The sequence below is a fragment of the Octopus bimaculoides genome, chromosome 21 (genome assembly GCF_001194135.2).
Source record: "Octopus bimaculoides isolate UCB-OBI-ISO-001 chromosome 21, ASM119413v2, whole genome shotgun sequence".
Classification (NCBI taxonomy): domain Eukaryota; kingdom Metazoa; phylum Mollusca; class Cephalopoda; order Octopoda; family Octopodidae; genus Octopus; species Octopus bimaculoides.
This window is the reverse complement of record NC_069001.1, coordinates 21,003,166-21,028,315: the sequence shown is the minus strand read 5'-3', so window position 1 is coordinate 21,028,315 and position 25,150 is coordinate 21,003,166. Positions and strand designations below refer to the sequence as shown.

Genomic DNA, 25,150 nt, shown 5'->3' with positions numbered 1-25,150 from the left:
TAGTAAAAAGGTAACGATTATTTATTGACAAAAAGTAATTTATATAAACACCTTGGATAAACCAAGACAAAGGATGAAAATGCCAATAAAGTTGCAGTAAATGAATTAAATGATGCCAGTCTGAAAGCAGTAGAGCAAATGAGTCGACTAGTTTTGTATAAAAAGAGTATGACCACATTCACATTCTTGAGAAACACCCTAAGAACACCACAAATGTTGGGGTGGAATTTACTTAATATTTTAGTGTTGGTTAGAGTGGAAAGTAGGAACAACTGTGCTGATGCATTCCATATTTCTGTGGGGTGGGTATCATTATTCTAAAAGTCAGGGAGGGGTTTCATTTCATCTACTGGTTCAAAAGGCATCAACACATGCAGAGTAATAATTGTTATTCTGATAGCTGAGTGAGGGATTGAATTTAAAAAAATGAAATTTTCAAAAAAATTATCTTTCAGAAAGTTGGCTGTTATTTCAAGCATATCAAGCATCCATACACATAGAAATGAGCAATTGAATTTAAAAACATGTAGAATGTTAGAATGGGAGTGAAGTGGGTATGCTGAAAGCTAGGATGTGGGGTAAAAATAATTGAAATTTTGAAAATAAATTTATTTTTCAGATTCATGATCTCCAAGTTTTCATACATGGAATTAAAAAAAAAATTGGAAAAAGTGAAAACAGAAATTTTGGGGGAAGGGGTTGTGTTTGAAGTTTTGAATGGCTGAAAATTGTAATTATGTTGAAAACACAGGATACCAAAGGAACATTGGGAACAAAAATGAAATAAAAGTGGTTAGAGGGCATATTTGATACAATATGTCCCCCGATTTCTTCCACTTTTCAACTGTTTATACTCACTAATTGCTGAGACAAACAATCACTACTTTGCTTGGGTACCACTGTTTATATATATGTAGTGAGAGAGGTTACATACATGTGTGTACACACACTCACAGATATGTATATACATAGATGTAACTACAGTTTAGTGCCCCAGTAATCACCCTCAATTTTAACCATTTTTTGCCCCATAGCTTTTTTTCCTACAATATCAAATTTAGTACAGTTTTTCAGTATTGGTTTCTTGTCCTATTGGTTGTTCAGAAAAGCTTAATTATACTAATGGTTTTTCTAAAGTAATAGAGATATGATGGTTTAAATAGATGGTTTTAATAGAGATATGATGGTTTAAATATGAATTTAGGCCAGTTTCCATCACTTTTTGCCCAATAAACTTATATCCCCAGTAAGATTCTTCTCCTTTAGATCTTTGAGGAAAGCTTTGAGGAATATTATCTTTAAGTAAAATTATCCCTTAAAACAGTGGTTCCCAAACTTTTTCAGGTTGCTGCCCCCTTGGTTCTAAGGCCAAATTCCCAGTGGCCACCACTACCACCACCACTCACTATCACAGACATAGACCATTTTCTGTAACTAATTCAAAACAACAGTATTTCACAAATAAAACTTAACCTAGTTAACCCTTGTCTTTTTTGACACCTACTGCTCCATCTTTGTCACCCCATTATTCTTCAAAGCCCCCTTGGATCTTTCCACACACCCCATCCCCAGAGGGGCAGTACTACCCACTTTGGGAACCACTGTCTTAAAATAACAGATACAATTTAAAGACAATACCAGATGTTATTACTTTTCTGATTTGACTACATTTTGTCTTGTAAGGTTTTTTTTCTTCTTCACCATGATGAGGTTAATAGATCTTGGTTTCTCTCAGTGAATTCTTTTATTCAAATGCAATTAAAATAAATCAGAAATAAAGAAACTTTACTGCTTAGAAGTTATATCTATATGTTACACACCCAGTTCTTGAACACAAATTTTTTTTAATGTGACCAATTTTCTATTATAATATTTCAAAAATTCACTGACTGCACAGGTCCTTTAACTGCTTTTAACTGCGTTCAGTTTGGTTCAGAACTGGATTAGCTAGAGGGGATAGAAGCGGTGGTGAAAAATAAATGTTGACCTTCCCCTACTACTAAAGGTGAATGAGATATATATATATATGCATGTGTGCACACACACACACACACACACACACACACACACATGACAAATTAGAAACTTTCTTTGTTGAAAAAGAACTGAGTCCTCATGCCTTTGTCAGTTATGGAATCAGAGTGGGTGTTGCACATTTCACATAGGGTATTCGACAGTTGTGATGGCCCACAATAAAATACACCAATACTTTTCCTAAGAAAAGAGAAAAAAATATTTTTAGCTTCATCACATGTGTATGTACACAAAGACATTATACACACATACACACACACACATTCATTATGTGCGTGATGTAAAATAGACATAGTAAAGAGGTACATTTCATTCCTAGTATGTACATTATATAATGAACAACTGTATTGTTTGAGATATTTCAGTACATGTTGCTTCAGTGTAAACTCAAACAACATTGAAATAATAGAGTTACCTGTACTATAAGAGGTGTTCATTAAAGATTTCCCTTGACCCACTTCCCAAGGACTGAGATAGATGAAACTTGGCATAATTATTAGTCCTTCTCTGCATAGCCACCACCAATGGTGACACACTTCTGCCATCACTTTATGCAGCTGTGAAGACCTCGTCTGTAGAAATTGGTAGGGTGCATCTGGAGCCAGACTTTACCTCGGAAATAAGTTCATCATCATCCAAAAAGTGTTTCCCCTTCAAAAAAGACTTCATGGTTGGAAAGAGGTGGAAGTCAGTTAGTACAAGATCAGGAGAGTAAGGGGGATAAGGAAGGATTTCATAGCTGCAGGAGTGTGCTTTCATCTGGGCAACATGCACATTGTGAACTGGGGCATTGTCCTGGAGGAAGCAAACTTCTTTGGTCAGCATGTCACGCTTCTCTGTTTTGATGGCATCCCACAATTTCTGCAGCAGAGAAGCATAATATGTCCTGTTAATTGTGGTGCCCTTTGCCAGAAAATCCATCATCACTATTCCACACTGGTCCCAAAAGACTGTGAGCATCACCTTGCCTGCTGAGGGTTGGACATGAGCCTTCTTTGGTGAGTTATCATGCTTCCATTGCTTCGACTGGACTAGTTTCAGTACCATAGTGATGCACCCGTGTTTCATCCTGTGTCATAAGTCTGCTGAAAAAGTCCTCCTCATTTTCTTAGCACATTGCCAAAAGAGCCTGGGAGCAATTGACTTGTTCCTGCTTCTGAAAAAGTGTGAGCATCCAGGGAATCCATCATGCCGACAATGTCTGCAGGTGCAAATGGTTGTGAATGATTTTTTCCATGGACCCTACACTTATCTTCACTTCTTGGGCTAGTTGCCAAATAGTTATGCGGCAATCCTCCAAACTGGCAGCTTCCATTTTATGGACAGTGTCTTCATCAATGGTGGAATGTGGTCATCTAGGAATAGGAGCAGTTTCCACTGATATCCAACCACACTTGAACTGATGATGTTTGACTATGTTGTATGATGGTGCATCATCATCATAAACTTTTTTTCATTTCATTGAAAGTCTCTTTTGGTGTACAACCTTTCAAGTTTAAGAACTTGATCACTGATCTGCATTTAAGTGCCTCCATTATAACACCTTACTCCACTTCAGCTGTAAAAGACAAGCAAATACTAGTAGAAAGCTGCAATTTACAATGTGACATGTAGAAACATGTATGATAATACCTGTACAAGTTCTGTTACCTGCAATAACCAGAAGTAGGTCAGGGAAAATTTTTAATGAACACCCCTTGTATAGACAGTTCTAACTTAGATGTTTTACTTACACACTAACATCATTAACAACAACAACATAAACAAATCAAATATTATTATTCATCAGATAACTCCTTTCATGTTAAAACCAGTTATTTATATGGATATTTTCACATCCATTATTTTTATGCTTGTGATTCTGGGATGGTTTATTTTGGTGAAACAATTGTTTTTACAACTAGATGTCACTATTAATGTGATATATGGGTTGAATATATTTTTGGTTTTGTTAAGAAAATTACAGAAAACTTTTCTTGGTTAGGGAACAATAGTAATAGCAAATGCTTCATTTGCAGTAAATCACTTTTTTTTTATTTGAGGGAAAGTGTCATACAAAGGTCAGGTAATATAAACAATTTTGATTCTGATATGCAACTACTGAACTAACTAAATAGTATAATTAGAAGTTATTTTTTGTGACTTACCCTAAATGAGATTCTTTTATCTCTTTGAAGATGTTTGACCATCTTGGTCTCCCAAAGTGGGTTTTTTCTCGAAGTCTTGTTATTGGATCAATATTATCGCCAAAATGTAATGCTATATTTCCAATCTAGACAAAATAAATGATTTATACCAACATACAAAATTCAATTTTATGTATATTTCATTTCGTTCTACACCACGATACTTTTTCCGTCATCCAACAGAATCAACTGCCAAAATCAGGTGCTAGTTTTAGTTCAATGTTCATGTTTATTTATCTGATCATTTTAGTTTTTAGTCTGATACCATAAAAGCTACTGAAGCTTAAGCTATTTGAATATTTCATTAACGGTTACTAAACAAAATAACATATCTTTTGTTTTTGAAATCTTTCCTTCCCTTGCATGTTATTTGAACATTGAACACATTAGCAGCTCTAGTCAACATGTTAACTGCTTAGCAGGCTACAAGTTATTTGTAAGATGATATGAATAATATGAAAAATTACATGCAATAGAAAGACATTCACAGACTTAGGTACAGAAAACAATTCCTTTCAGATACTGATGGTTATAATAATAATAGTGCAAATATATTTAAATACAACCACATATACAGAGAAAAATTTCCTTAAACATAATTACTTTACTCCAATAAGGAAACCTCAATGTGATTGTCAGCCCCGCTAGAAATTGCAGTCAAATCTCTGAAACATACCATATCAGCTTAAAAAGAAGGTGATATTGAATAAAGTCTAAAAGCAATGATGATATTGTCATACCTTTCATTGTACATGTGCTGAATAAGGGCAAGTCTGGGCCTAAACAAACAATCTCATTTCTATTTTATATAAATACTTGGCTAAAGCTGAGTTCTGAAAACCTATTAGCTCTGCAGGTTGAAGCTGAACACTGTCTTGAATATATAGAAGACAATGAAAAGTTTATTTTATTCAACTCAATATCTTTTATATTTTACTTGTTTCAGTCATCAGACTACAGCCATGCTGGAGCACTGCCTTGAAGGGTTTTAATTAAACAAATTGATCTCAAGACTTGTTTTTTTTTAAGCTTGGTACTTATTCTATTGGTCTCTCTTGCCAAACTGCTAAGTTAAAAGGATGTAAACACACCAACACCAGCTGTCAAGCAGTAGTGGGGAACAAATACAGACACAAACACATGCACACATACATACATATACATATATATATATTAGTGTATCTGGGGAGAGTCATTCTCTTTTAGTGCCTCACTGGTTCAATTTCCACTCATTTACTTTTCTATTTTTCTAAAGTCTTTGTTGTGCCTTGCAACCTCTTCAGTGGTTGCTGAGTCAACAACTATTGAAGAGGTTGCAAAATGCAATGAAAATTTAGAAAAAGTAAATAAATAAATGAATGGAAATTGAACTGGTGAATGTGTTAGGCAATAAAGTACTAAAAGAGAATGACTCTCCCCAGATACAATAGAATATGCTTCAACACATGAATTCACAAAGAATCTTGCAAGCCAAATGCAAAAACAAAATATATATGTATATACATATATATATATATATATATATATATATATACAACAGGCTTCTTTCAGCTTCCATCTACCAAATTCACTCCCAAGGCTTTGGTCAACCTAAGGTTATAGTAGAAGACACTTGCCCAAGGTACCATGTGGCTGGGAAGCAAGTTTCTTACTACACAGCCACACAAATATCTAAAAAGAATCAGCTTAAAAACTTGAGAAATTTCTTGTTTCCACAAACTATACCTACCCATGGTGTCTATTTATATGAGGTGGTATTAAAAAGTTCCCTGACTAGTTATATTTAATAAAAAATAACTTATTTGTCAAAGTTTTAACACCATCTCCTTTGAAATAGTCACCTTGTGTAGCAATGCACTGGTCCCAGCATTCCTGCCACTTTTGAAATCTGGCCTAGAAGTCATTTTCTGTAAGTCAGTTGAGGACCTTCTGTGATTGTTCTTAACAGTGTTAAAACAGCGACCTCTGAGCTGCATTTTCATCTTGGGGAAGAGATCGAAGTCCATAGGTGCTAAATCTGGCAAACTGAGCAGGTGAGGAAGTGATACCATGTTGTTTTTGGTGAGAAATTAACAAGTAAAGAGAGCTTGGTTACAGGGTGCATTGTGGTTGTGAAGAATCCAATTCTTTGTGCTCCACAGATCTGGTTGCTTTCACTCAATGTCCCCCATCAAATGCTTCAAAGCGTCACAGTAGAACTCTCAATCGATGGTCTGGCCCTGGGGAATGAATTCTCAATGCACAATACCACATTTCCGGGTGCGATGCTCATGGCAGGTCTTCCAGATTGCTCATCATCCTTCAGGGGTGTTCTTCCACTTTTGAAATGCTTGTGCCACTCAAAACATTGCATATGACCCATTGCTTCATTGCCATAAACTTGCCGAAGCATGCTCAATATCTCTGTAGCAGACTTCCTAAGTTTAATGCAAAATTTCACATTGGCTCTTTGTTCCAACTTCCTGTCCATGATAAAATTGCAGACTACGGCATATACGTGATCACAGAATCACAAATTTCACAACTTGGAAAGTAAACACGGTAACGCCACTCAACACACTGCCTAATGAAGGTCACTGCTAGCTTTCACTGTACACACAATCATGTGCTGTCGTTTGTTGGCACACTACAGAACTAGTCTGGGAACTTTTTAATACCACCTCATAATTAAATAGACAACCTAAGAGAGTAAAAGCTTTTAGTTAAGAACAGAGCACAACATCATTCATAACTACCGAACCACTCTTTTACTTGTTTCAGTCATTTGACTGTGGCCATGCTGGAGCATCGCCTTTAGTCGAGCAAATCAACCCCAAGACTTATTCTTTGGAAGCCTAGTACTTATTCTATTGGTCTCTTTTGCCGAACCGCTAAGTTACGGGGACGTAAACACACCAGCATCGGTTGGGGGGACAAACACAGACACGCAAACATATACACACACATACATATATGCTTTGGTCAGCCCGAGGCTATAGCGGAAGACACTTGCCCAAGGTGCCATGCAGTGGGACTGAACCCGGAACCATGTGGTTGGTAAGCAAGCTACTTACCATACAGCCACTCCTACGACCACTGGCAATTATTGCTTAACATACTATCAACATGTGATGGACATAATTACTGCTGTCAAATACTGAACATATATGACGATGATAATGGTGGTTGTCATAACAATAATGATGTTAAACATGCAGATAGCAAAGCTGATGTATTACCTGGCTTTTATTTAAGCCACGTGTCAAGTAGATGTTGTAACTCAGGAACTCTTTCTGATTCATCTTTTCAAGCATGATTTCTAAAGACACAAGAAGTTCCTGGAAGCATTCAAAGGCTTGTGTTTGAGGGCAGATCCAAAAAAAGTAAACTTTTTTCAGGACTTCCTTGAAATTCCGTTTTTCAATTTCTTTGCTGTTTAGGGATTAAAAATATAAAATGAACATATACACAAACAGACTGTTCTCATTTAATGACTGAGTTACATTCCAACAGCCCTATCATTAAGCAAATTTGTCATTAAACGAATATTCATAGGGTACGTATTTTTTTTTATAGGTATAGTGCACTGTACGTACATATAAAAAACAGAATACCATACTGTATAAAGTATATGCCAGTACAGGGCCAAGAATCACTAACATAAATTGTTGAAAAATGAATAAGTAACAGTAAGATTATCACAAGGAAAACCTTAAAAGTTAGGATATGGATACTGCATTATTGTAGCTCAGACATCGTAAGTATGTTTGTGATTCCAGGCCCAGTACATAAGATGCCTAATAAACTTTTCTCAGGATTATATAGAAAAGGTGAAAAGGTTTAAGGGAAACTCAAACATAATAACTTTGTTTTACTTTGGATAAAGATTACAAAAGCAACTCATTCTTGACATCAAAATGCATGAAAAATCCCGTCAGTGTTGTTTGTTTTGTTATCTTCTTTTTTTTGTCATAAATTCCTCGATAACATCTGAAAAGTTCAGTTGTCTGCCTTTCCACCTTGGAAAGGCAGACAACAGGTGAAGATGTATTCTTCCTCTTTGGAGGCATCTTGTAGTATGGGGTGCAAGAGATAATGGAAAAAAGAGACGAAATAGTAAAATAGGTACAGAGAGCATCACTACATTGCCTGGCTGAGCACAGGGGGGAGAGTGAGAAAGCGAGCATGGCGGGGGTGAGGCTGGGTGCTCGAGATGTGCTGCCGTCATGATGGCAGTTCTCGTACAGTGCACAATACGGCAGTCAAAGTTTTTAAGTTTTTATATTTTGTAAAATATGTAATGACGGCTCATAAAGTTTGTCGTAACTCTGAGTGGTCGTTAAATAGGTAGGTCATTAAATAAGTAGGTCATTAAATGAGGACAGTCTGCATACAGGGTGCAATGGGTAAATTGTCGCCATTTTATATTTTTTATTTTATGCATGCACGTTGTTTGTTTTTGATTTTGTTGACTACACAGTATAGTAGGGGCAGTTGGGCACCATCTGTGAGAAAACAGCACCGTGACACAATTCTGCCAGAAATTTGGAAACAACATAATGTACTGCTTGGCATTTGTGCTGGAAGCTCCAATACAAACATTTCAGAATGTTTGGGTGTCAATCTGAGGACATGTACCAAGAGTGATAAAAATCAAACATCCAGTCAACATCATGGTGTTTGGAGTGATCATTAGTGATGGTGACGTTATGGCTCCATTCATTTTCTCACACAGCCTCAGACTCAACTCGGAGGCCTACATCAAGAGCCTGGAGGAGATAGTGCTGCTCTGGGTCAAGAGGGTGGCTGCTGGAAGACCCTATGTCTGGCAACAGGACTCTGCACCATCTCACACAAGCAGAAGAACCCAGTCAAAGCTGTCAGACAATTTCTGTGAGCACATCACCCCAACATCTAGCCACCTAACTCCCCAGACTGCAACTCCCTTGATTATTATGTGCGGGGCACAGTTGAGTGAGAGACCAACAAAACTCCTTGCCAAAGATGAACTGAAGGCAAAAATTATAGCAGCATTCACCAACTTAAACAAAGAGACCATTCAGAAGAGTTGCAGGAAATTCCAAAGTTGTCTGGAGGCCATGGTTGAAATCAATGGCAATTTTATTGAATAAATTTTATTCATTAGTATTTCAAGATATTTTTATGTAATTTTGGTAAATATATCTGCTAAAATGAGATGTCAGTATTATTTTCATTTTTGCATAATTTAGACAATTTATTCATCACACCCTGTATGTGTGTGTGTGTGTAAAACAACTAAAGGAATAGAGATATTGGTATCAGTTTAGTTATCCAGTTACAGTTGTTTCAATAGGTGAGATAGTTAAATCATGCTGGGACATACATAAACAATGATTATCCAAGTTCATGAAATATTAAAGGATATTTATTTTATTTTATACTCTGTAACAGAAGGGCATTTCCTGGATTTTCAACTTGTGTACAATACTTTTTATTTTCTAGATTATGTTTCCCTTCTGTTAACCTGGAGTTTGCATGAGCACTGAGGTAATCACCTATATTTCACAAATAGCCCTTTACTTCCAATAATTTCTCTTTTCCTCTCTTGATATATATATAGTATTTAATAAATCATATGGTATACACCTGGTCGTATGTAATTAATGAGAGAGAGACTGAGGATAGAAGATACTAGAATCTTTATTGATTACTACAATTGTTTCAACCCATCTTGCATCAATCCCTCATGCATGAGATACTGTACAACTGGTTTAGGTGTATCTCTTAGTGTAGATGTGTCTCCTCAAGTGATTTAAAGAGATATCTCATTAAAATAAACTCTGTTTTGCACAACTTATTACTGCATGTTTTTTTCTTGGTCTTTTTATATAGAAATCTTATAGAAGATTCATAACAAAGATGAGATACATAAAGAAACAGATACAGAATATAGTGTAAATTGTTTTGACCCATCTAGCATTTGACCCCACGAGGGATCAATGCAAGATTTGTTGAAACAATTGTAGTGATCAATACAGATTTTTGTATCTTCCATCTTTTTGGTTGGCCCAAGGTTATAGTAGAAGACACTGAACCCAGAACCATGTGATTGGTAAGCAAGCTACTTATCACACAGTCACTCCTGCACCTATGTATATATATGTGGGGGAGGGGGCCTGTGCGTGTGTGTGTGCACGCGTGAAGGTGCATGGCTTAGTGGTTATGACTGTGAGATTGTGGGTTTGATTCCTAGACTGGGCATTGCATTATGTTCTTGAACAAAGCACACAACATGTCCAAGATAGGAAGCTTCACACTAGGGAGAGAGAGCACTGTGTGAATGACAGTGCTGGGTGAAAGGTAGTGTTTCTTTTAGACACCACCTGTGTTGTGCTTAAAAACTTTTTTATATTCTTGAATGTGATAAAGTGTAGAATTAGATTATAATCCTGCTTCCAGCTTCAATGTTGCTGCCAGGATTTGAAAAATAGTGCACATTCTCCCACCCCTTATTTTGTGATATAGGGAGGGGGAATTTTTTGCATAAGGATAAACTCATTATTCAAAGAATAAATACCATCAATAGTTTCCTCAACTGTAAAGAGTCTAGGCCTTTCCCCTTTACTAGACAAAGTATTGGGTTCATTACATGCTCAAGTCATTGCAAAAAGAAATCTGATATATTTCTGATTAAAATCAAAAGTAAACAATGACTATGGGGGGACACCTTTAACAATGAGTTATAAACATTTGTGACTACAAGGCTACAACATGATCAGTTGTCTATTTTTAGCATTTTATCATCGTTTTTAACATGTGTTGTTTCTTACCACTTTAATGGGAATCCAGTAGAGATTACATTTAGGCTAATCCTGCTATACAAGGAACACAGTGCAATAAAGTTAACACAGATACATCCACCCTAATCCTCAATGACCATTAAATCATCCTCTTTAGTCACATCTTCCTCACATTATACATGTATAAATGTATATGTATGTGTGTGGCTAGATTTATGTTTGAACCTGATGTTTGAACTCTATCACACCACTACTCCAGAGTTTCTTGTTATATAAATTCATTTGAAATATGGAACCAAAAGCAACAAAAGTTAAGAACTGTAAATTTTACTGCTTTATCTATCTCTAATACTCACAAATTCATCTTGTATCTTATGAAATCTATTCGGTACTATGACTACATAGGTCTTACAGTATTCTCCATTATATATTTCAGCTTTGATGTAGTTTTTTCGCTTATTACTCAACTAGATTTTCAGAATTTTGCAAGCTACAAATGTTGTTTTTAAAGTTTACCCACTCCTTTAGTAATTCTAGTAACATATTCAATATATTTCCATCATCCCTTCTTTGTGCAGTATTATATTGTGTTTGTCCATTATCTTTAATTTCTTTCTTTTCTATTTTCCTTGGGGCCGATAGGGACTGCTACCATCTTAGGCACAAAATACTCCTGAGATGTTTCTGATATTTAATGTATCCTATTTTGTATCTCATTTCACAGAGTATACCCCTTCATCAGTTGTCCCTGTTTCATCTACTCTGCCATTGTCTCTTCTCATGGCTTGTCTATTTGTTTTTTTCGTTTTTCGAAAAAAGTTTGTTTTCTATGTTTTCGTTTCTCATTGTGTTTAACGTTTTTTTTCATGTCCTGTACCCATATATGCATGTATATATACATATATATGTAGGTAAGTACATATATGTATGGATATATGCATATATTTATATATTATTTATATTATTATATGATCAAATGCCATGCATCCTTTTCCAAGTAAGTTTTATCTATATATATATATGTATGTATTTATATGTGTGTGCGTATATATATATATATATATATATATGTGTGTGTGTATACATATATATATATATATATATATATGTATGTATGTATGTATGTATGTATATATGTATACGACAGGCTTCCTTCAGTTTCTGTTTACCAAACCCACTCAGAAGGCTGGTTGTCTCTCTATCAGTGTATCTCAACCAATGGCACCATCGACTAAGTTTTATTGGCACTATCGGTCTACCTAAGGAGACACTTGTCCAAAGTACCATGCAGTGGAATGGAACCCAGAATCATGTAGTTGGGGATGAAGCTTCTTACCACACAGCCACACCTGTGCCTATATGTATAGCCTTTCTTTTCTTTCTTTCTTTTGTACTGTAAACATGAATACCATCAGATTCTGCCAAAGGACCCCAACTACTTTTGCTTTTCTCAAACCTACCTTCTGCATCTTGATGTTTTCTCCACTACCCTCACAACTTCCATGACATTTTCTTTCTATAACACTCTTGGATCACTGAAAAACTGAAACTTTTGTTTCAACTGTGTTAGATCTGAAGCAATAATATATGGTTGTTCCCTACAGATATTCCTTTAACCTTTTAGTATTTAATCAGGCCATATCCAGCCCAAATATTCTACCTGTGTTATGCTCAAATTGGCCAGAACCAGCCTTTCATACCTACTTGATACTATCATTTTAAAAATAAACAATCACATCGTTGAAATCTTGAAGCTATGTGATAATGCATGATTAATTCAAAATAATATGAAAAGAAAACATATTTGACAGACTAATGTGAATGCTAAAAGGTTGAATGCAACATAGCCATGCTGGATAAAAACAGTTCCTTTTTATGTTGGAGTAGTCAGAGGACATAGTGGTTGAGCAACATCAACTGTTTAACCAACTAGTTCTTAGGTTTAAGTGTGAAAATATCTTCTTTTAATGATATTATAAAACAGTGTTTATATTAATAGAGTTTGTACTTACCAAATGTATCTTAGTACAGATGCAAATGGAGTTACACCAATTCCTGTTCCAATAAATATGTCCACATCATAGCAAAAAACATCCTAAAATAATAAAACAAATTAAAGATCTATTTTTCAACACACTGACTGTACAAATGTCTGAACAAATGTACACTTTTTTATTGTTAGTTATCATTATAATAATTTTTGTTTGGTTTGGTTCACAACCCCTTCCCCCATCTCTCTCTCTTTCTCTCTATCTCTCTCTCTCTCTCTCTCTCTCTCTCTCTCTCTCTCTCTTGCACATACAGATAAATATATACAAATATGACAATATCATTATCTGTCTCTCTCTTTGTATATATGTATGTGTACATACATATGTACATATACATTCCTCAGCATGATCGTTAAAAACATTTAGACAACTTATTGAGCTAACTTATTATGACATGGAAAAATATGAACTTCAATACTGAAACTTTTCTTAAGTAAACTTACAAAAAGCATTGGTTTTTCCTTGTTTGCTTTTGAGATTTATCTATCTGTGTATCTGTTTCTTTGTCTTTTTGTTTACATACATATTTATTAGTCTGTCTTTCTGTGTTTCTATTTACCTAGCTACATATCTATCCAACTCTCTCTCTCTCTCTCTCTCTCTCCCTCTTTCTTCAGCTGTCTGTCTGTTTCTCTAGTTGTCTGTCAATCTGTGTTCGTCTGTTTATCTATCTCTCTACCTATCAACCTATCTGTCTTTCTATTGGCTTGTCTTCCTCGATTTCAGCACGTGTATTCATAGTGAATGTATATTGTAATGTGGTGATTGACGATTTAAAGTCTATTCTCAGCATATTAGCATAGAAATCTTTTTTCTTTTGCCCTTGTTTATAATTGTTTTTCTATCTGTCTTTTTCTCAGTGTATCTATTTGTCTTTTTATTTACTTGTCTGTTAGTCATTCTATATCTATCTTTCTGTCTATCTATCTGTTAGTCTCCCTCTATGTATCTACTTAACAGTCTGTATCTCTTGCCATGTAACACCAACACTATCTGTCCATGTAAGTTTCTTCTATTTCATCACTTCAGTAAAATGGCTAAATGATTACTTTCAAGAAATTCATTTCATTATTAAACAATTTATCATATATGTAACTTCACAAAAACAAGCTTCAAAGCAGTGGCAGCTTATGAGGAGAAATATGCTGTATCAAGGACAAAGACAATCATTTTGTAAGCAAATGCTAAGAGATACTGTGAATTTCATCAGAAAGTTTTAGTCACTAAGCAGAAACTGTAGCATGATATGTGCTTCGATATAGAACAGCAAGAAAATAACTGTCAGAGGAACAACTTCACCATTTTGTACCACCTTGTTGTACCACTCTTATGAATTTATACATATTTTTCAACACACCGACTGTACAAATGTCTGAACAAAATATTACTTATCCTGGGCTTAAAACTATGGCACAGATGCTCATTATACGATGAAAAATATCATGACGTACCTGTCATCTTTGCAAACTAACGATATATGTCATACTCTAAGATGGCAAGCTGGCAGAATCGTTAGCAGGCCAGGTAAAATACTTAGTGATATTTTGCCTGTATGTACATTCTGAGTTCAAATTCCACCAAGGTCAACTTTGCCTTTCATCCTTTCAGTATCAATAAAACAGGTACCAGTTGAGTACTGGAGTTTGATGTAATGGACTTTCCCTCTCCCCCAAACTTGCTGGCCTTGTGCCAAAATTTGAAACCAATATATGTCATACTTATGAGAGATTAGTATATAGACGTAGTTCAGTGTCAAAACTGGAGCAGGTTGAGTTGATAAGAGACTTAGCTTTGTTAATAGTTAAGACATTTAGTCACCATGAATGGTGCAGTTTAGTGCTGTTAGTTCTGAATGTATTATAAGCTTCCAATGCGGAAGTAGTTACTTCTGTAAATATAGCTTAAAGTAGAATAGCCGCAACTAGACTGACATGTCTTAGGTAGAGGATATGAAAACTAAAACTGCTCATTGTGTTATGGCAATGTAAACTGCTTGAGAATTGACCCACAGTAAAATTTAAGGAAGATGTTTCAGAAATATTAAGCATATGAAATAGTCAACTAGTTAGTTTTAATTTAAACATGTAAATTAATTTTGAGTTTAATTCTCAATTTCTAGAAATTATATTCTTTTTTCTTTGAGTTACTAACAATTATTATAAGGTTTCGTTTTTTAAGGAAGATGTTTCATTTGAGAATGTTTTGCATACATTTATTAGAACATACTCCTCCGCTTTATTTATCTATGTTCAGGCCATTGGCCACTTTAGTTATTTCCCTTAGCTCATTTTATTTTTATATCTTTTAATCATGGTTTTCATTTTTTTCTATGTCCCATTTATTTCACTAAGCTGTTGGGTCACCACCAAGTATTTATCTTCATGTAGTATGTCAAAATCAAAGCAGCCGGATGGATCTCATCCCACTCCATGCCAGACTTATAACCAGCTGAAGTGGAATGGCTCAGCATAACAGACTCTGTTTACTAAGAACAATAAAATAATAGTCAAAAGAAACTGCAGTCTCACATTTAAGCAAATATACTTAGGCAACGAAGATAAAAACACAAGTATATATGAAAGGTGAAATATTCATGTACTAAGTGTTCAGGAAGTGTACCACGAGAAGCAGAAACTAACATGACAATAGGATGCCATTTTTTTGTTTTCTTTTAGTTATTAAAATCAGGTTTGTCTTTAATCCATTTCCCAGTGTCTGCTTTCGTTCCATTATAAATCAAGATGTTGCATGTATTAGAAGTCTAATTGTACTCTCTAACAGAGGGCTCCTTCCAAAAGGATTTGTTCAGGCACCACTAGACATTTCCACTTTATTTAGAGCAACATAGAACACCTTCTGCTTGATGGGTCTCACACCTTATTTAAGTTATGCAAAGAGGATGATTTAAACATAGTTTTGTAAGCTACAGAGCACCTGCTTTCTCCACCACATTATAGAATTGACCATTTGAGAGTTATTATTTTGATGTCAAAAAACATCTCCAACAACAGGCTATGAGTCATCAACTCTTTCAATACTCATCCAAATTAGACTGCTACAACGTTTGCTTGCCTGCTTGCTTGAATGAATGAATGAATGAATGAATGAATGAATGCATGCATGCATTCATGCATGCATACATACATACATACATACATGCCTAGACATGCAATTATATGCATGAGAATGGATTCATAAAGCAAATTTGCACATGCACTGACTCCAAATATTGCACATACATACATGAAGGAGCCTTGGATCTAGGTTAGAAACCAATTCTTTCTCTATTGGAAAGAAATCTTGAAATAAAGCTAAATAATAGCATGCATACATACAGTCATAGAGACTCTGAAAAAGGGTCACAGGCACTTCTCTCTCCCCTTTAACTGAACCCTTAAAAATGTATGTGTGTGTATAAACTAAAGGGAACATAGCAGTCAGAATCATAACTTGAGTTATTTTTAGACATTACCTTAATAGGTGTACCATAGGGTCCATCAACAGCCATGCTGCAACAATAAAACAAGTTCAATTATTAGAGATGACAACATTGGTATCATCACAACTATATCCACCACCATCACCAACAACAACAAAAAAGAAACACTACCCCTAACATATAGTGAATATAGTGTCACCATTATCATCATTGTCCTGATCAATATAACATCATCATCAGTTGTTTCTTCTTTGAATTCTCAATTTTTGTCGTAGAGACCTGAACCTGACAGTCAATCTCTCTGCCCACAGTAGATTTCTTCCAGAAAGAGAAAGAAGGAAAGAGGGAAAAAAGAAGTGACTCCAATACTAGATTTTATTTGGTCAACTTTGTCTTTCCTACTTGAAAGGATGAATAGCAAAGTTGACCTTGGTGGGACTTGAACTCATGAGCTCAGACAGCTTAAAGGCACTTTGCCTGATACTTTAATGACTCTGTTAATTCACCACCCCTTATCATTATTAAAAGACTCATCTACTCAAGAAGACATACTCATCACAACAGAATTGAGATCCTAAAACCAAGGTGCCACATAAAAAGTATTTATAGGTGCTGGTACCATGTAAAAAGCACTGGTGCTGGTACCATGTAAAAAGCACTGGGGATGGTACCATGTAAAAAGCACTGGTGATGGTGCAACATAAAAAGCACCCAGTGCATTGAAGACTATATACTACATATTGGATGCAGTGTGATGACAGCAACAGCAGGAGTAAATGTAAAGGATAAATAATTCAGTAAAATGCCTGCCTTGCAGCACTCAACAGTAGTACCACCATGACATCTGCAAATATCAGCCAAATGATCCTACATCCACCAGTTGTGATTCCACTTCCACAATAGTTGTGCTATATCAATCCAGTTCATAAAAATTCTCTCTCTCTCTCACACACTTGCCAGGGAACATGTATCTGCTATCACTATCTCTTTCCCAAAATTTGCTGAGTAATGGAAGTGTAATTACTATCTCTTTAAGTTATTCCCTCCTACACACTGTCTCTTCCATTATTCCCACCTCTACCAACCTCTCACCCAAATCCATCACCCTGTTTTCTATTCACTGCTTTCATCATGATGCTTTGAATGAATGGTGAATTAAGAATCTTTAGTCTCGCAAATACTGATGCTAGAGTTAAATGCAATATCTAAAGTGGTTGGCAAATAAACAGGATTAAAGGAACTTTTGGTCCTGTTGAGGAAAGAACACTAATCTTTAGCCACAAGAAATCAAAGAAATATAGAAAAATTACAAAACACACATTAAAGGGAATTACAAAGGAAATTTGTGAGATTTAATGGACAATTTAACCAAAATGAAAATATGATTTTTAAAGGACAATTATTTTCAAGTAAAGACTATTTGCCAATATAATGTGGCTGTCCTGAATGGGACGATTGTTACTGTTGTTTAGCCCCAGGAAACGTCATTTCCAGTTGGCTATACGACACAATATCTGTGTCCTTATATTTTCAAACAGGGAGCTCAGCACCCTGCTCCAGCACAAAGCAACATCTGTGGACCGGTTTCTGGGTTATTGCTCTTTATCAGCACAGAGTAGCTGCTTAGCTTAGGTGACATTGCCAAATTCCTGCTCAAAAATGTATAATTTGTAAAGTGACACACAGGCACTGATCTAAGAAATAGAAACATTATCATTTCTAAATTTCTCAAAGAGAGACATTCAGTAACAGTACTTCAAAGTAAAGACTATTTGCCAATATGATGTGGCTCTCCTGGAAGGGACAATTGTCACTGTTGTTTAACCCCAGGAGATGTCATTTCCAGCTGGCTATACAACACAATATCTGTGTCCTTATATTTTAAATATCATAAATAAGAAAAAGTATGATGAAGCACTCAATAATTAAAACAACATAATTAAATGAAAGATGGATCAGGTTGACAGACACCTCCCCCCACAACTTTACTAATGTTTGTATTGTTTCCTTGCGCACCCAATAATACAATTTAATGGGGTTTTTTAGTCAGTTGCGGTTGATAAACGATATCAATATCCTTCCACTGTGTTTGAAATTTAATGAATACAAAAAAACATTAGAATGAAATTTTATAAGCTAGAATCAAATTGAATGAGGTCATTCAGTCTATTTTTTTTACTTTAGTTACAAAATGTCCTTTCATAGTTTCTTTTCATGTGAGTGAAATTATCTTCAATACAACTGAATGTGTGTTTTTCACTTTGTGAATATCAAGTTTCAGTCTGAGGTTTCTTTGAACTCTTAGCTTGTTGTTTAATGAGAGTTTTGACTTTTCACTTCAGCTGCATCAAGTTTCTCAACCATGGTTATCAAAAAAGTCTGGGTAAGCATTTCTTAAGTATCTTCATCAATGTTACAAAATAAAGAGTCAACAACTACAATAACATTTACTTTGCAGAAGAAATGAATATTTAATTGGTAATACTGCCAAACATTTGTTAACTTCCTACATCTTATAACTGCTTCCATGATTGAAGTACTGTATAAGAGCAAATAAGAAAACACCTTCTAATGGAAATTCTTGGCTGCTAAGTTTTTTCTGCGCTAACTTTAAATGGTTCCAGTGATGCTTTAATAATACAGATTAATTCTTGCTTTCCATGATAAAAAGTGTTCATATCATGATTGCATTCAATGATAAACAGATGATCTACTTTCATAAATCACTCTAGAAAACTATTCCATCTAAATCAAGAAGCTAACACTCGTTGCAAATTTCTTCCCTGATCCTGTTGAACATAACATCATCATCATCATCATCATCGTTTAACGTCCGCCTTCCATGCTAGCATGGGTTGGACGATTTGAGTACCTTGTTAGATATTGCTTTATAAGAGAGATGTTAGTGATAGAAAAATTTGTCTTCTTTGGAAAAAAGAAAAAGAAGAGCCCAACAAGAAGATATGTAAAATCCAACAAAGAGAGGAACATCTTGCCCAGGATGACATGAAATTCTCGGTCCTCTGAATAAACAAAATCATCTACTCTCTGTCAGTAGGTGACAGAGGAAAAGTAGTTTTTAGTAAAAACATGCATCATAATCTAATGAAATATGGTGCAAGGGATCAGTAAAATGTACAATACATGACAAGATGAAAAAATTAGCTTAATGAAAGTAAAGACAGTGGTAATGATGGAGATGCAGAAGACAACTAGTTTTCAGATAAAAAAAAATACAAGCACAAAAAGAAAAAGTTGATGATCCTTACTCTGGTAATTCATTAGAAGTTGCTTCACCAGGATCTTCAATGTGACATGCTTTGGCCAAATCTCTTGTCCAATCACCAACAGTACGAATGTGCACAGAGAAAAAATCATCTTGTGGTGCCTAGATAATATTATAAACAGACAAGTGTTTATGTATTGCAGATAAAAGGATTTACTTTCATGAACAAAAAAAAGTTTTCTGAATCTTTATTTTTTGGGGTCCAAGTCAAAATGATTTTTCAGGTTTATGGTATCACATAGAGAATGATATAAAGGGATTTTCTAGCTGACGTATAAGGAAGAGCTGTAAGTAGGCGTGTGGAAGTTGTGCAGAATAGATTTTGTTTTACCATTATATCTAAAAAGTAGATGCTTCGGCAGACAGTTAAACAGCTGTGGGCCCTTGAAACCCAAGCTATTGCAGTACATCGTCCTTGCCCGAGATGAAGCAGTCGGCACAGTGGGGACAGCACAGTGACGTCCCGTTCATGGTCTGGTATAGCTCTTTATTTCCAAAATTTGGTGCCAGTCCTTCCAGTATCTTCCATGTATATATCACTGCATACCTCTCCTGCCTTCATTCCAGGGAATAGAGTCATAGCTCTTTCAATCTGTCCCAGTAGCACAGTCGTTCCATTGATGCACTAAACTCAGCTTGTGAAGACCTGTTGGGGCAAACGAAATAGTGTCCAATGAAGGCGTAGTTGTGGCGAGTGCTGGTGACACATAACAGCACTCCTGCCGGTGACACATAAAAGGTTCTCACTACACTCCCAGAAGGGCATCCAACTGTAGAAACCAAGCCAAAATCAAACTCAAATCTGGTGCAGCTCTCCAGCTTACCAGTTGCAGTCAAACTGTCTAAGCCATGCCAGCATGGAAAGAAGACACTAAATGATGATGATGATGTATACCTCTGATTTTAATTTTAAAACCCTGCATTTCTATTACTTGTTACTACTTTCTAGGCTGAGGTATTTTTGTATTTTGGTAAAGTTCAGCAAATTTTACCAAATTTCACTGAGAGATACAAAGAATGTCATTCATGCTAAACAAAGGTCAGTCATGTGAAACAAATTTTATGTGTGGCAGAATATTCTATGTTGAAGTAGGTGGAACATTAGGTTTAAAAAATTCAGAGCAACCAGTTGATGGCTACTCCCTCTAATTATGAATATGGGTTTCATGAAAATGAACTAAATTTGAGGTACTGATAAGCAAGAAATGCATAATAAATGGGATGACAGATTCTGAAAGTAGTTAAGAAATCTCAGGGAAAAGTCAGGAAAAATAAGAACACTCAAAAGTGATACAGTTTCAGTATTTGAACAAACGAACACTGATTACACCAAAGATATTGCCAATACTGAGGGCAAATAGTTTCTTTACGTAACTGCGAAATTAAATTTCTTAGTTATTCCAATAATGATCTGCCAAAAAATTAAATTTGATATTTCGTACAAGTCATGTTGCTTCAGTAAAATTGACATATCTCAACAAAAACATATCTTCAGACATTGCATTCCTCAACAAAAGATAGACTGGTATATAAAACTGCTTTCCACAGTTAAGTGTAATGAAATTTTGAGTCTATAGATCTGGTTTCCATAGAAAAAAGGATTGGCTGTAGTTTTAGTAATCCGAAGTAGACTGAAGCCAGAGGATTGTTGTTTTAGGTAAAGTGTAGTAAAATGGAGGCTGAAAAGAATATGATGATGTAATGAGTGGACAAAACAAATAAACAGTACAAGCTTTAAAAATCTCACCGATGTCAGTGTAAAAGGATGCCATTCCAATTTTGAAACAGCAGGACACTTTAAAAATATATATTGACCAGGTGACATTCTGAATCCTCCAGCTTGTTTCATTTGTAGTTGGTAGGTTTGACTGGGATGTTTAACTACCTGTGACAGACACAATAATGAGAAACAAATTAAATAAAACCAAAATAATATACATACAAATAATGTTCAGTAGAGTTACTACTTGCATATTTTATAAAGATTTTAGAACTAGTTACTTTGCTTAATATACATACAGATATCTGTCTATCTTCTGTTTAACTATAAAATTTTCAGAATTGAAAAGCACTTGTAATGGTGTCACATAAAAAGCACCTAGTACACTCTGTGGAGTGGTTGGTGTTAGGAAGGGTATCCAGCTATAGAAACTAAGTCAAAACAGACTGGAACCTGATGCAGCTCTCTGGCTTGCCAGCTCTGGTCTAACCTATGCCAACATGGGAAATAGACATTAGATGATGATGATGATGATGATGATGATGAGTAAAATCAAGTATCTGATTTTGTATTAAAGTTTCAAATGAATGAGTGTGTTGGTGGTAACTTCATTTGAAGTGGTTAGTCATAAGTCCAAGTTAAGCATAACATAAGTCCAAATTAAGAGGAATTTGAATTAACTTTAATGTGGGAAACTAGTTATCTGGGTAAATCAGCATTAAATAAATGAAATATAGATTTTTTTTCTATTTTCAAACTTTATCACTAGTTTTATACTTATAAATCTGATATTTGCTGCTTACAATTAATTGAACTGAAGTAGAATTATCTACACTTCTCAAAGATGAAACACTGTGCTTGTAGTATATATGATCTGTATTTCAAAACATTAATTACCCAATCATATTATGTTTTTAACAAATAAATAAAAAATAGGTAACTCACTTTAACAATTTTCACCTTCTGGTTTGAACGAATAAGAGAAATCAAACATTCTATAATGTATATGATAACAGGTACAATTATCCATTTCCATGACTGAAAAGCAATATAAAATATTAATTCACATAAAAGCTTAGAAATAGTGTGAAGTAGAAAGAGAGGAAAGTGAGAACTTTAATTCATGAACTTTTACAATCATTATTCAAAGAAATTAAAATCATAGATATTTCTAATTTTCAATTCATAATTGTCAGCTAAACTAATCAAAAAGCTTCAATAAAAACTATTTGGCCTGTCTACATAGTTAGTGATAGAGGAGACCCTACTAATATAGCATCCAATAAGGGTGTGCTTATTCAAGTTACATAAATAGAATTGCATATGAAAATGATTGTAATTTTCTAAATTTGAATATCTGCATGTTGTCATATTTAAAGAAAATATTCTTTTGCAACTTAAGACCTTTTTTATTAATTAACAACTCAAAGATGGTGAGCTGGCAGAATCATTAGCATACCAGGCAAAATGCTTAGTGGTATTTTGTCTGTCTTTACGCTGAGTTCAAATTCCACTGAGGTTGACTTTGCCTTTCATTTTTCAGATGATAAAATAAGTACCAGCTGAGCACCAAGACTGATGTAATCAAATAACCCCTTCCCTTAAATTACCGGTCTTGTGTCAAAATTTGAAACCGTCAATTAACTGCTCAATAATGAAATAGATATTGAAATCTGTCTGGCAGACAAGCAGGTTTAAAGCAAGCAGAGTGAGGTTTTTTTCCTGAACAATCTAAAATTGTTATGTTTATGTATTTGTTTTGCAAGATTCTTGATGTGTAATCGTGTGCTGAAACAAATATTGTTATACCTGGGGATGGTTATATTTTGCCAATTAAACACATGCACTATATATTTGGTCCAGGCTAAAGGTGCCACACAGTGGGACTGAACCCGGAACCATGTGGTTGAGAAGTAGCTTCTTACCACACAGCAACACCTTATGTTATGAAAGAAATTCTTATAAGAATTATTGTAGATGCATTAGTTGTTCCTGTTTTAATACAGTTTTTACATATATGAGTGGTTTCTTACCTGAGCTGGTGAACTAGAAAACTTAGGATACACCAAACATGGGGCTTTATTCCCCCAATCATTATATAAGTTGGCACAAAGTTCAGGGTCATGTTCATCAATGTTAGATTGCTTTCTGACAACACCTCTGCAATACGAAAACATGGATATTAATGTATGTTACAAACTAAATGTGCCTGAGTGTGTAGTAGTAGTAGTAGTAGTAGTAGTAGTAGTAGTAGTAGCAGCAGCAGCAGCAGCAGCAGCAGCAGGGAGTTGCAGAGAGGAGAAAAATGAAGTGAAGAATCGAAAACAACAAGAAGGAAAAAAAGATGGTTTAACTTTTCAAGCAGACGCTCTTCTTCAGAAACAGAGGAAGGTCCAATAGAAGGGAAGACGGAGGAAGAAAATCACCAACGATTCACATCACATGTGGTTACATTATATACTGTAGTATAGATATGTTTGGTCATGTGAATAGAAAAATAGAACTCAAATCACACATATATATATATGCAATATATATATGTACTATTTGTATAATAAAGGATAAAATCATTCATGATTCTATCATGTGGTCAGCACGGAAATAAAAAACCTTATAGGTAAATTTTCTAAATACTATATTAAGAATTATGTACATAATTATAACAATGGATCGGAAACAAGCTACTGCATGTGCTGAAAATAGATGCCAAATGACACTATAAACCATCTTAAAAATTCTAAAAACACAATTTGTAGATGGATCAGAGTTGTATTCACTGCAACATTATTTTGATAAGTAACATGTGGTTGAAAAGAAAAACATAAATTTCACTTTACTGTATATTTTTGCAAGTGTGTATATATATTACTGTGTGACTTCACTCTCGTATGGGTATGTGTAGATACTTGTACATTTATACTCTGGAGTGTCTGTGTTGATGAAGGCAGTAAGTATATAATTAGTTTTAATACATGATTAGCCAAAAGTTTGATTTATCATTTTTCTTTTGCCCATCTACAACCTGTGTCTTTGGTGTTTTTAAGGTGGTTTTTAGCATCATTTAGTGTCTATTTTCAGCATGTGGAGAGGCTTGTTTCCAATCCCTTGTTACAATTATGTATATAATTATTTATATATATAAAGATGTGAGTGTGTGTGCATGTGTGTGTATGTGTGTGTGTGTGTGCGTGTGTGTGTGTGTGTGTGTGTGTGTGTGTGTGTGTGTAACATGCATGTGTGCATGTTCTTGTGTTTGATTTTGTCCCCCACCATCACTTGACAACTGATGCCAGTTTGTTTATGTCCCTTTAACTTAGCAGTTCAGTAAAGGGAACCAATAGAATAAGTACAAGTACTGGAGTCACTTTATCCAACTAAACCAGGTATGCACTACCCTTTTTGAGAAGTGGGCACCATAAGACATGGTTCCTCGTCAGGTGAACCACACTACTAAAAGAAATTCAAGGTAATTTTTTTATTAGGCATACCATTCAGAAAGTCCCAAGGGTCACATGTGGCTGGTCTAAGCTCTTCAAGGGGGTACCTTGGCATGACTAAAGTCTAATGACTGAAACAAGTTAAGGTTTAAAAAATATATTTTTTCATAAAACTATTATAATCCCACCATGTTTCATATATATATATATATATATATATATATATATATATATAT

At 35.0% G+C, this 25,150-nt stretch overlaps 1 protein-coding gene across 1 annotated transcript in view; it reads right to left on the bottom strand.

The window, feature by feature from the left end:
• Positions 1–3: 3 nt before the first annotated feature.
• Positions 4–25,150, bottom strand: part of LOC106873617 (NADPH oxidase 1) — a 66,854-nt gene continuing 41,707 nt past the window's right edge. Inside the window, exons 8-16 of the mRNA XM_014921063.2 lie at positions 23,511–23,637; positions 22,423–22,515; positions 21,505–21,642; positions 19,741–19,859; positions 16,505–16,541; positions 12,994–13,076; positions 7,439–7,631; positions 4,182–4,306; positions 4–2,214 (exon numbers count right to left, since the gene is read on the bottom strand). Coding sequence (XP_014776549.1) covers positions 2,079–2,214; positions 4,182–4,306; positions 7,439–7,631; positions 12,994–13,076; positions 16,505–16,541; positions 19,741–19,859; positions 21,505–21,642; positions 22,423–22,515; positions 23,511–23,637 — 1,051 coding nt within the window. The 3' untranslated portion in view covers positions 4–2,078. The remainder of the gene's footprint in view (positions 2,215–4,181; positions 4,307–7,438; positions 7,632–12,993; positions 13,077–16,504; positions 16,542–19,740; positions 19,860–21,504; positions 21,643–22,422; positions 22,516–23,510; positions 23,638–25,150) is intronic.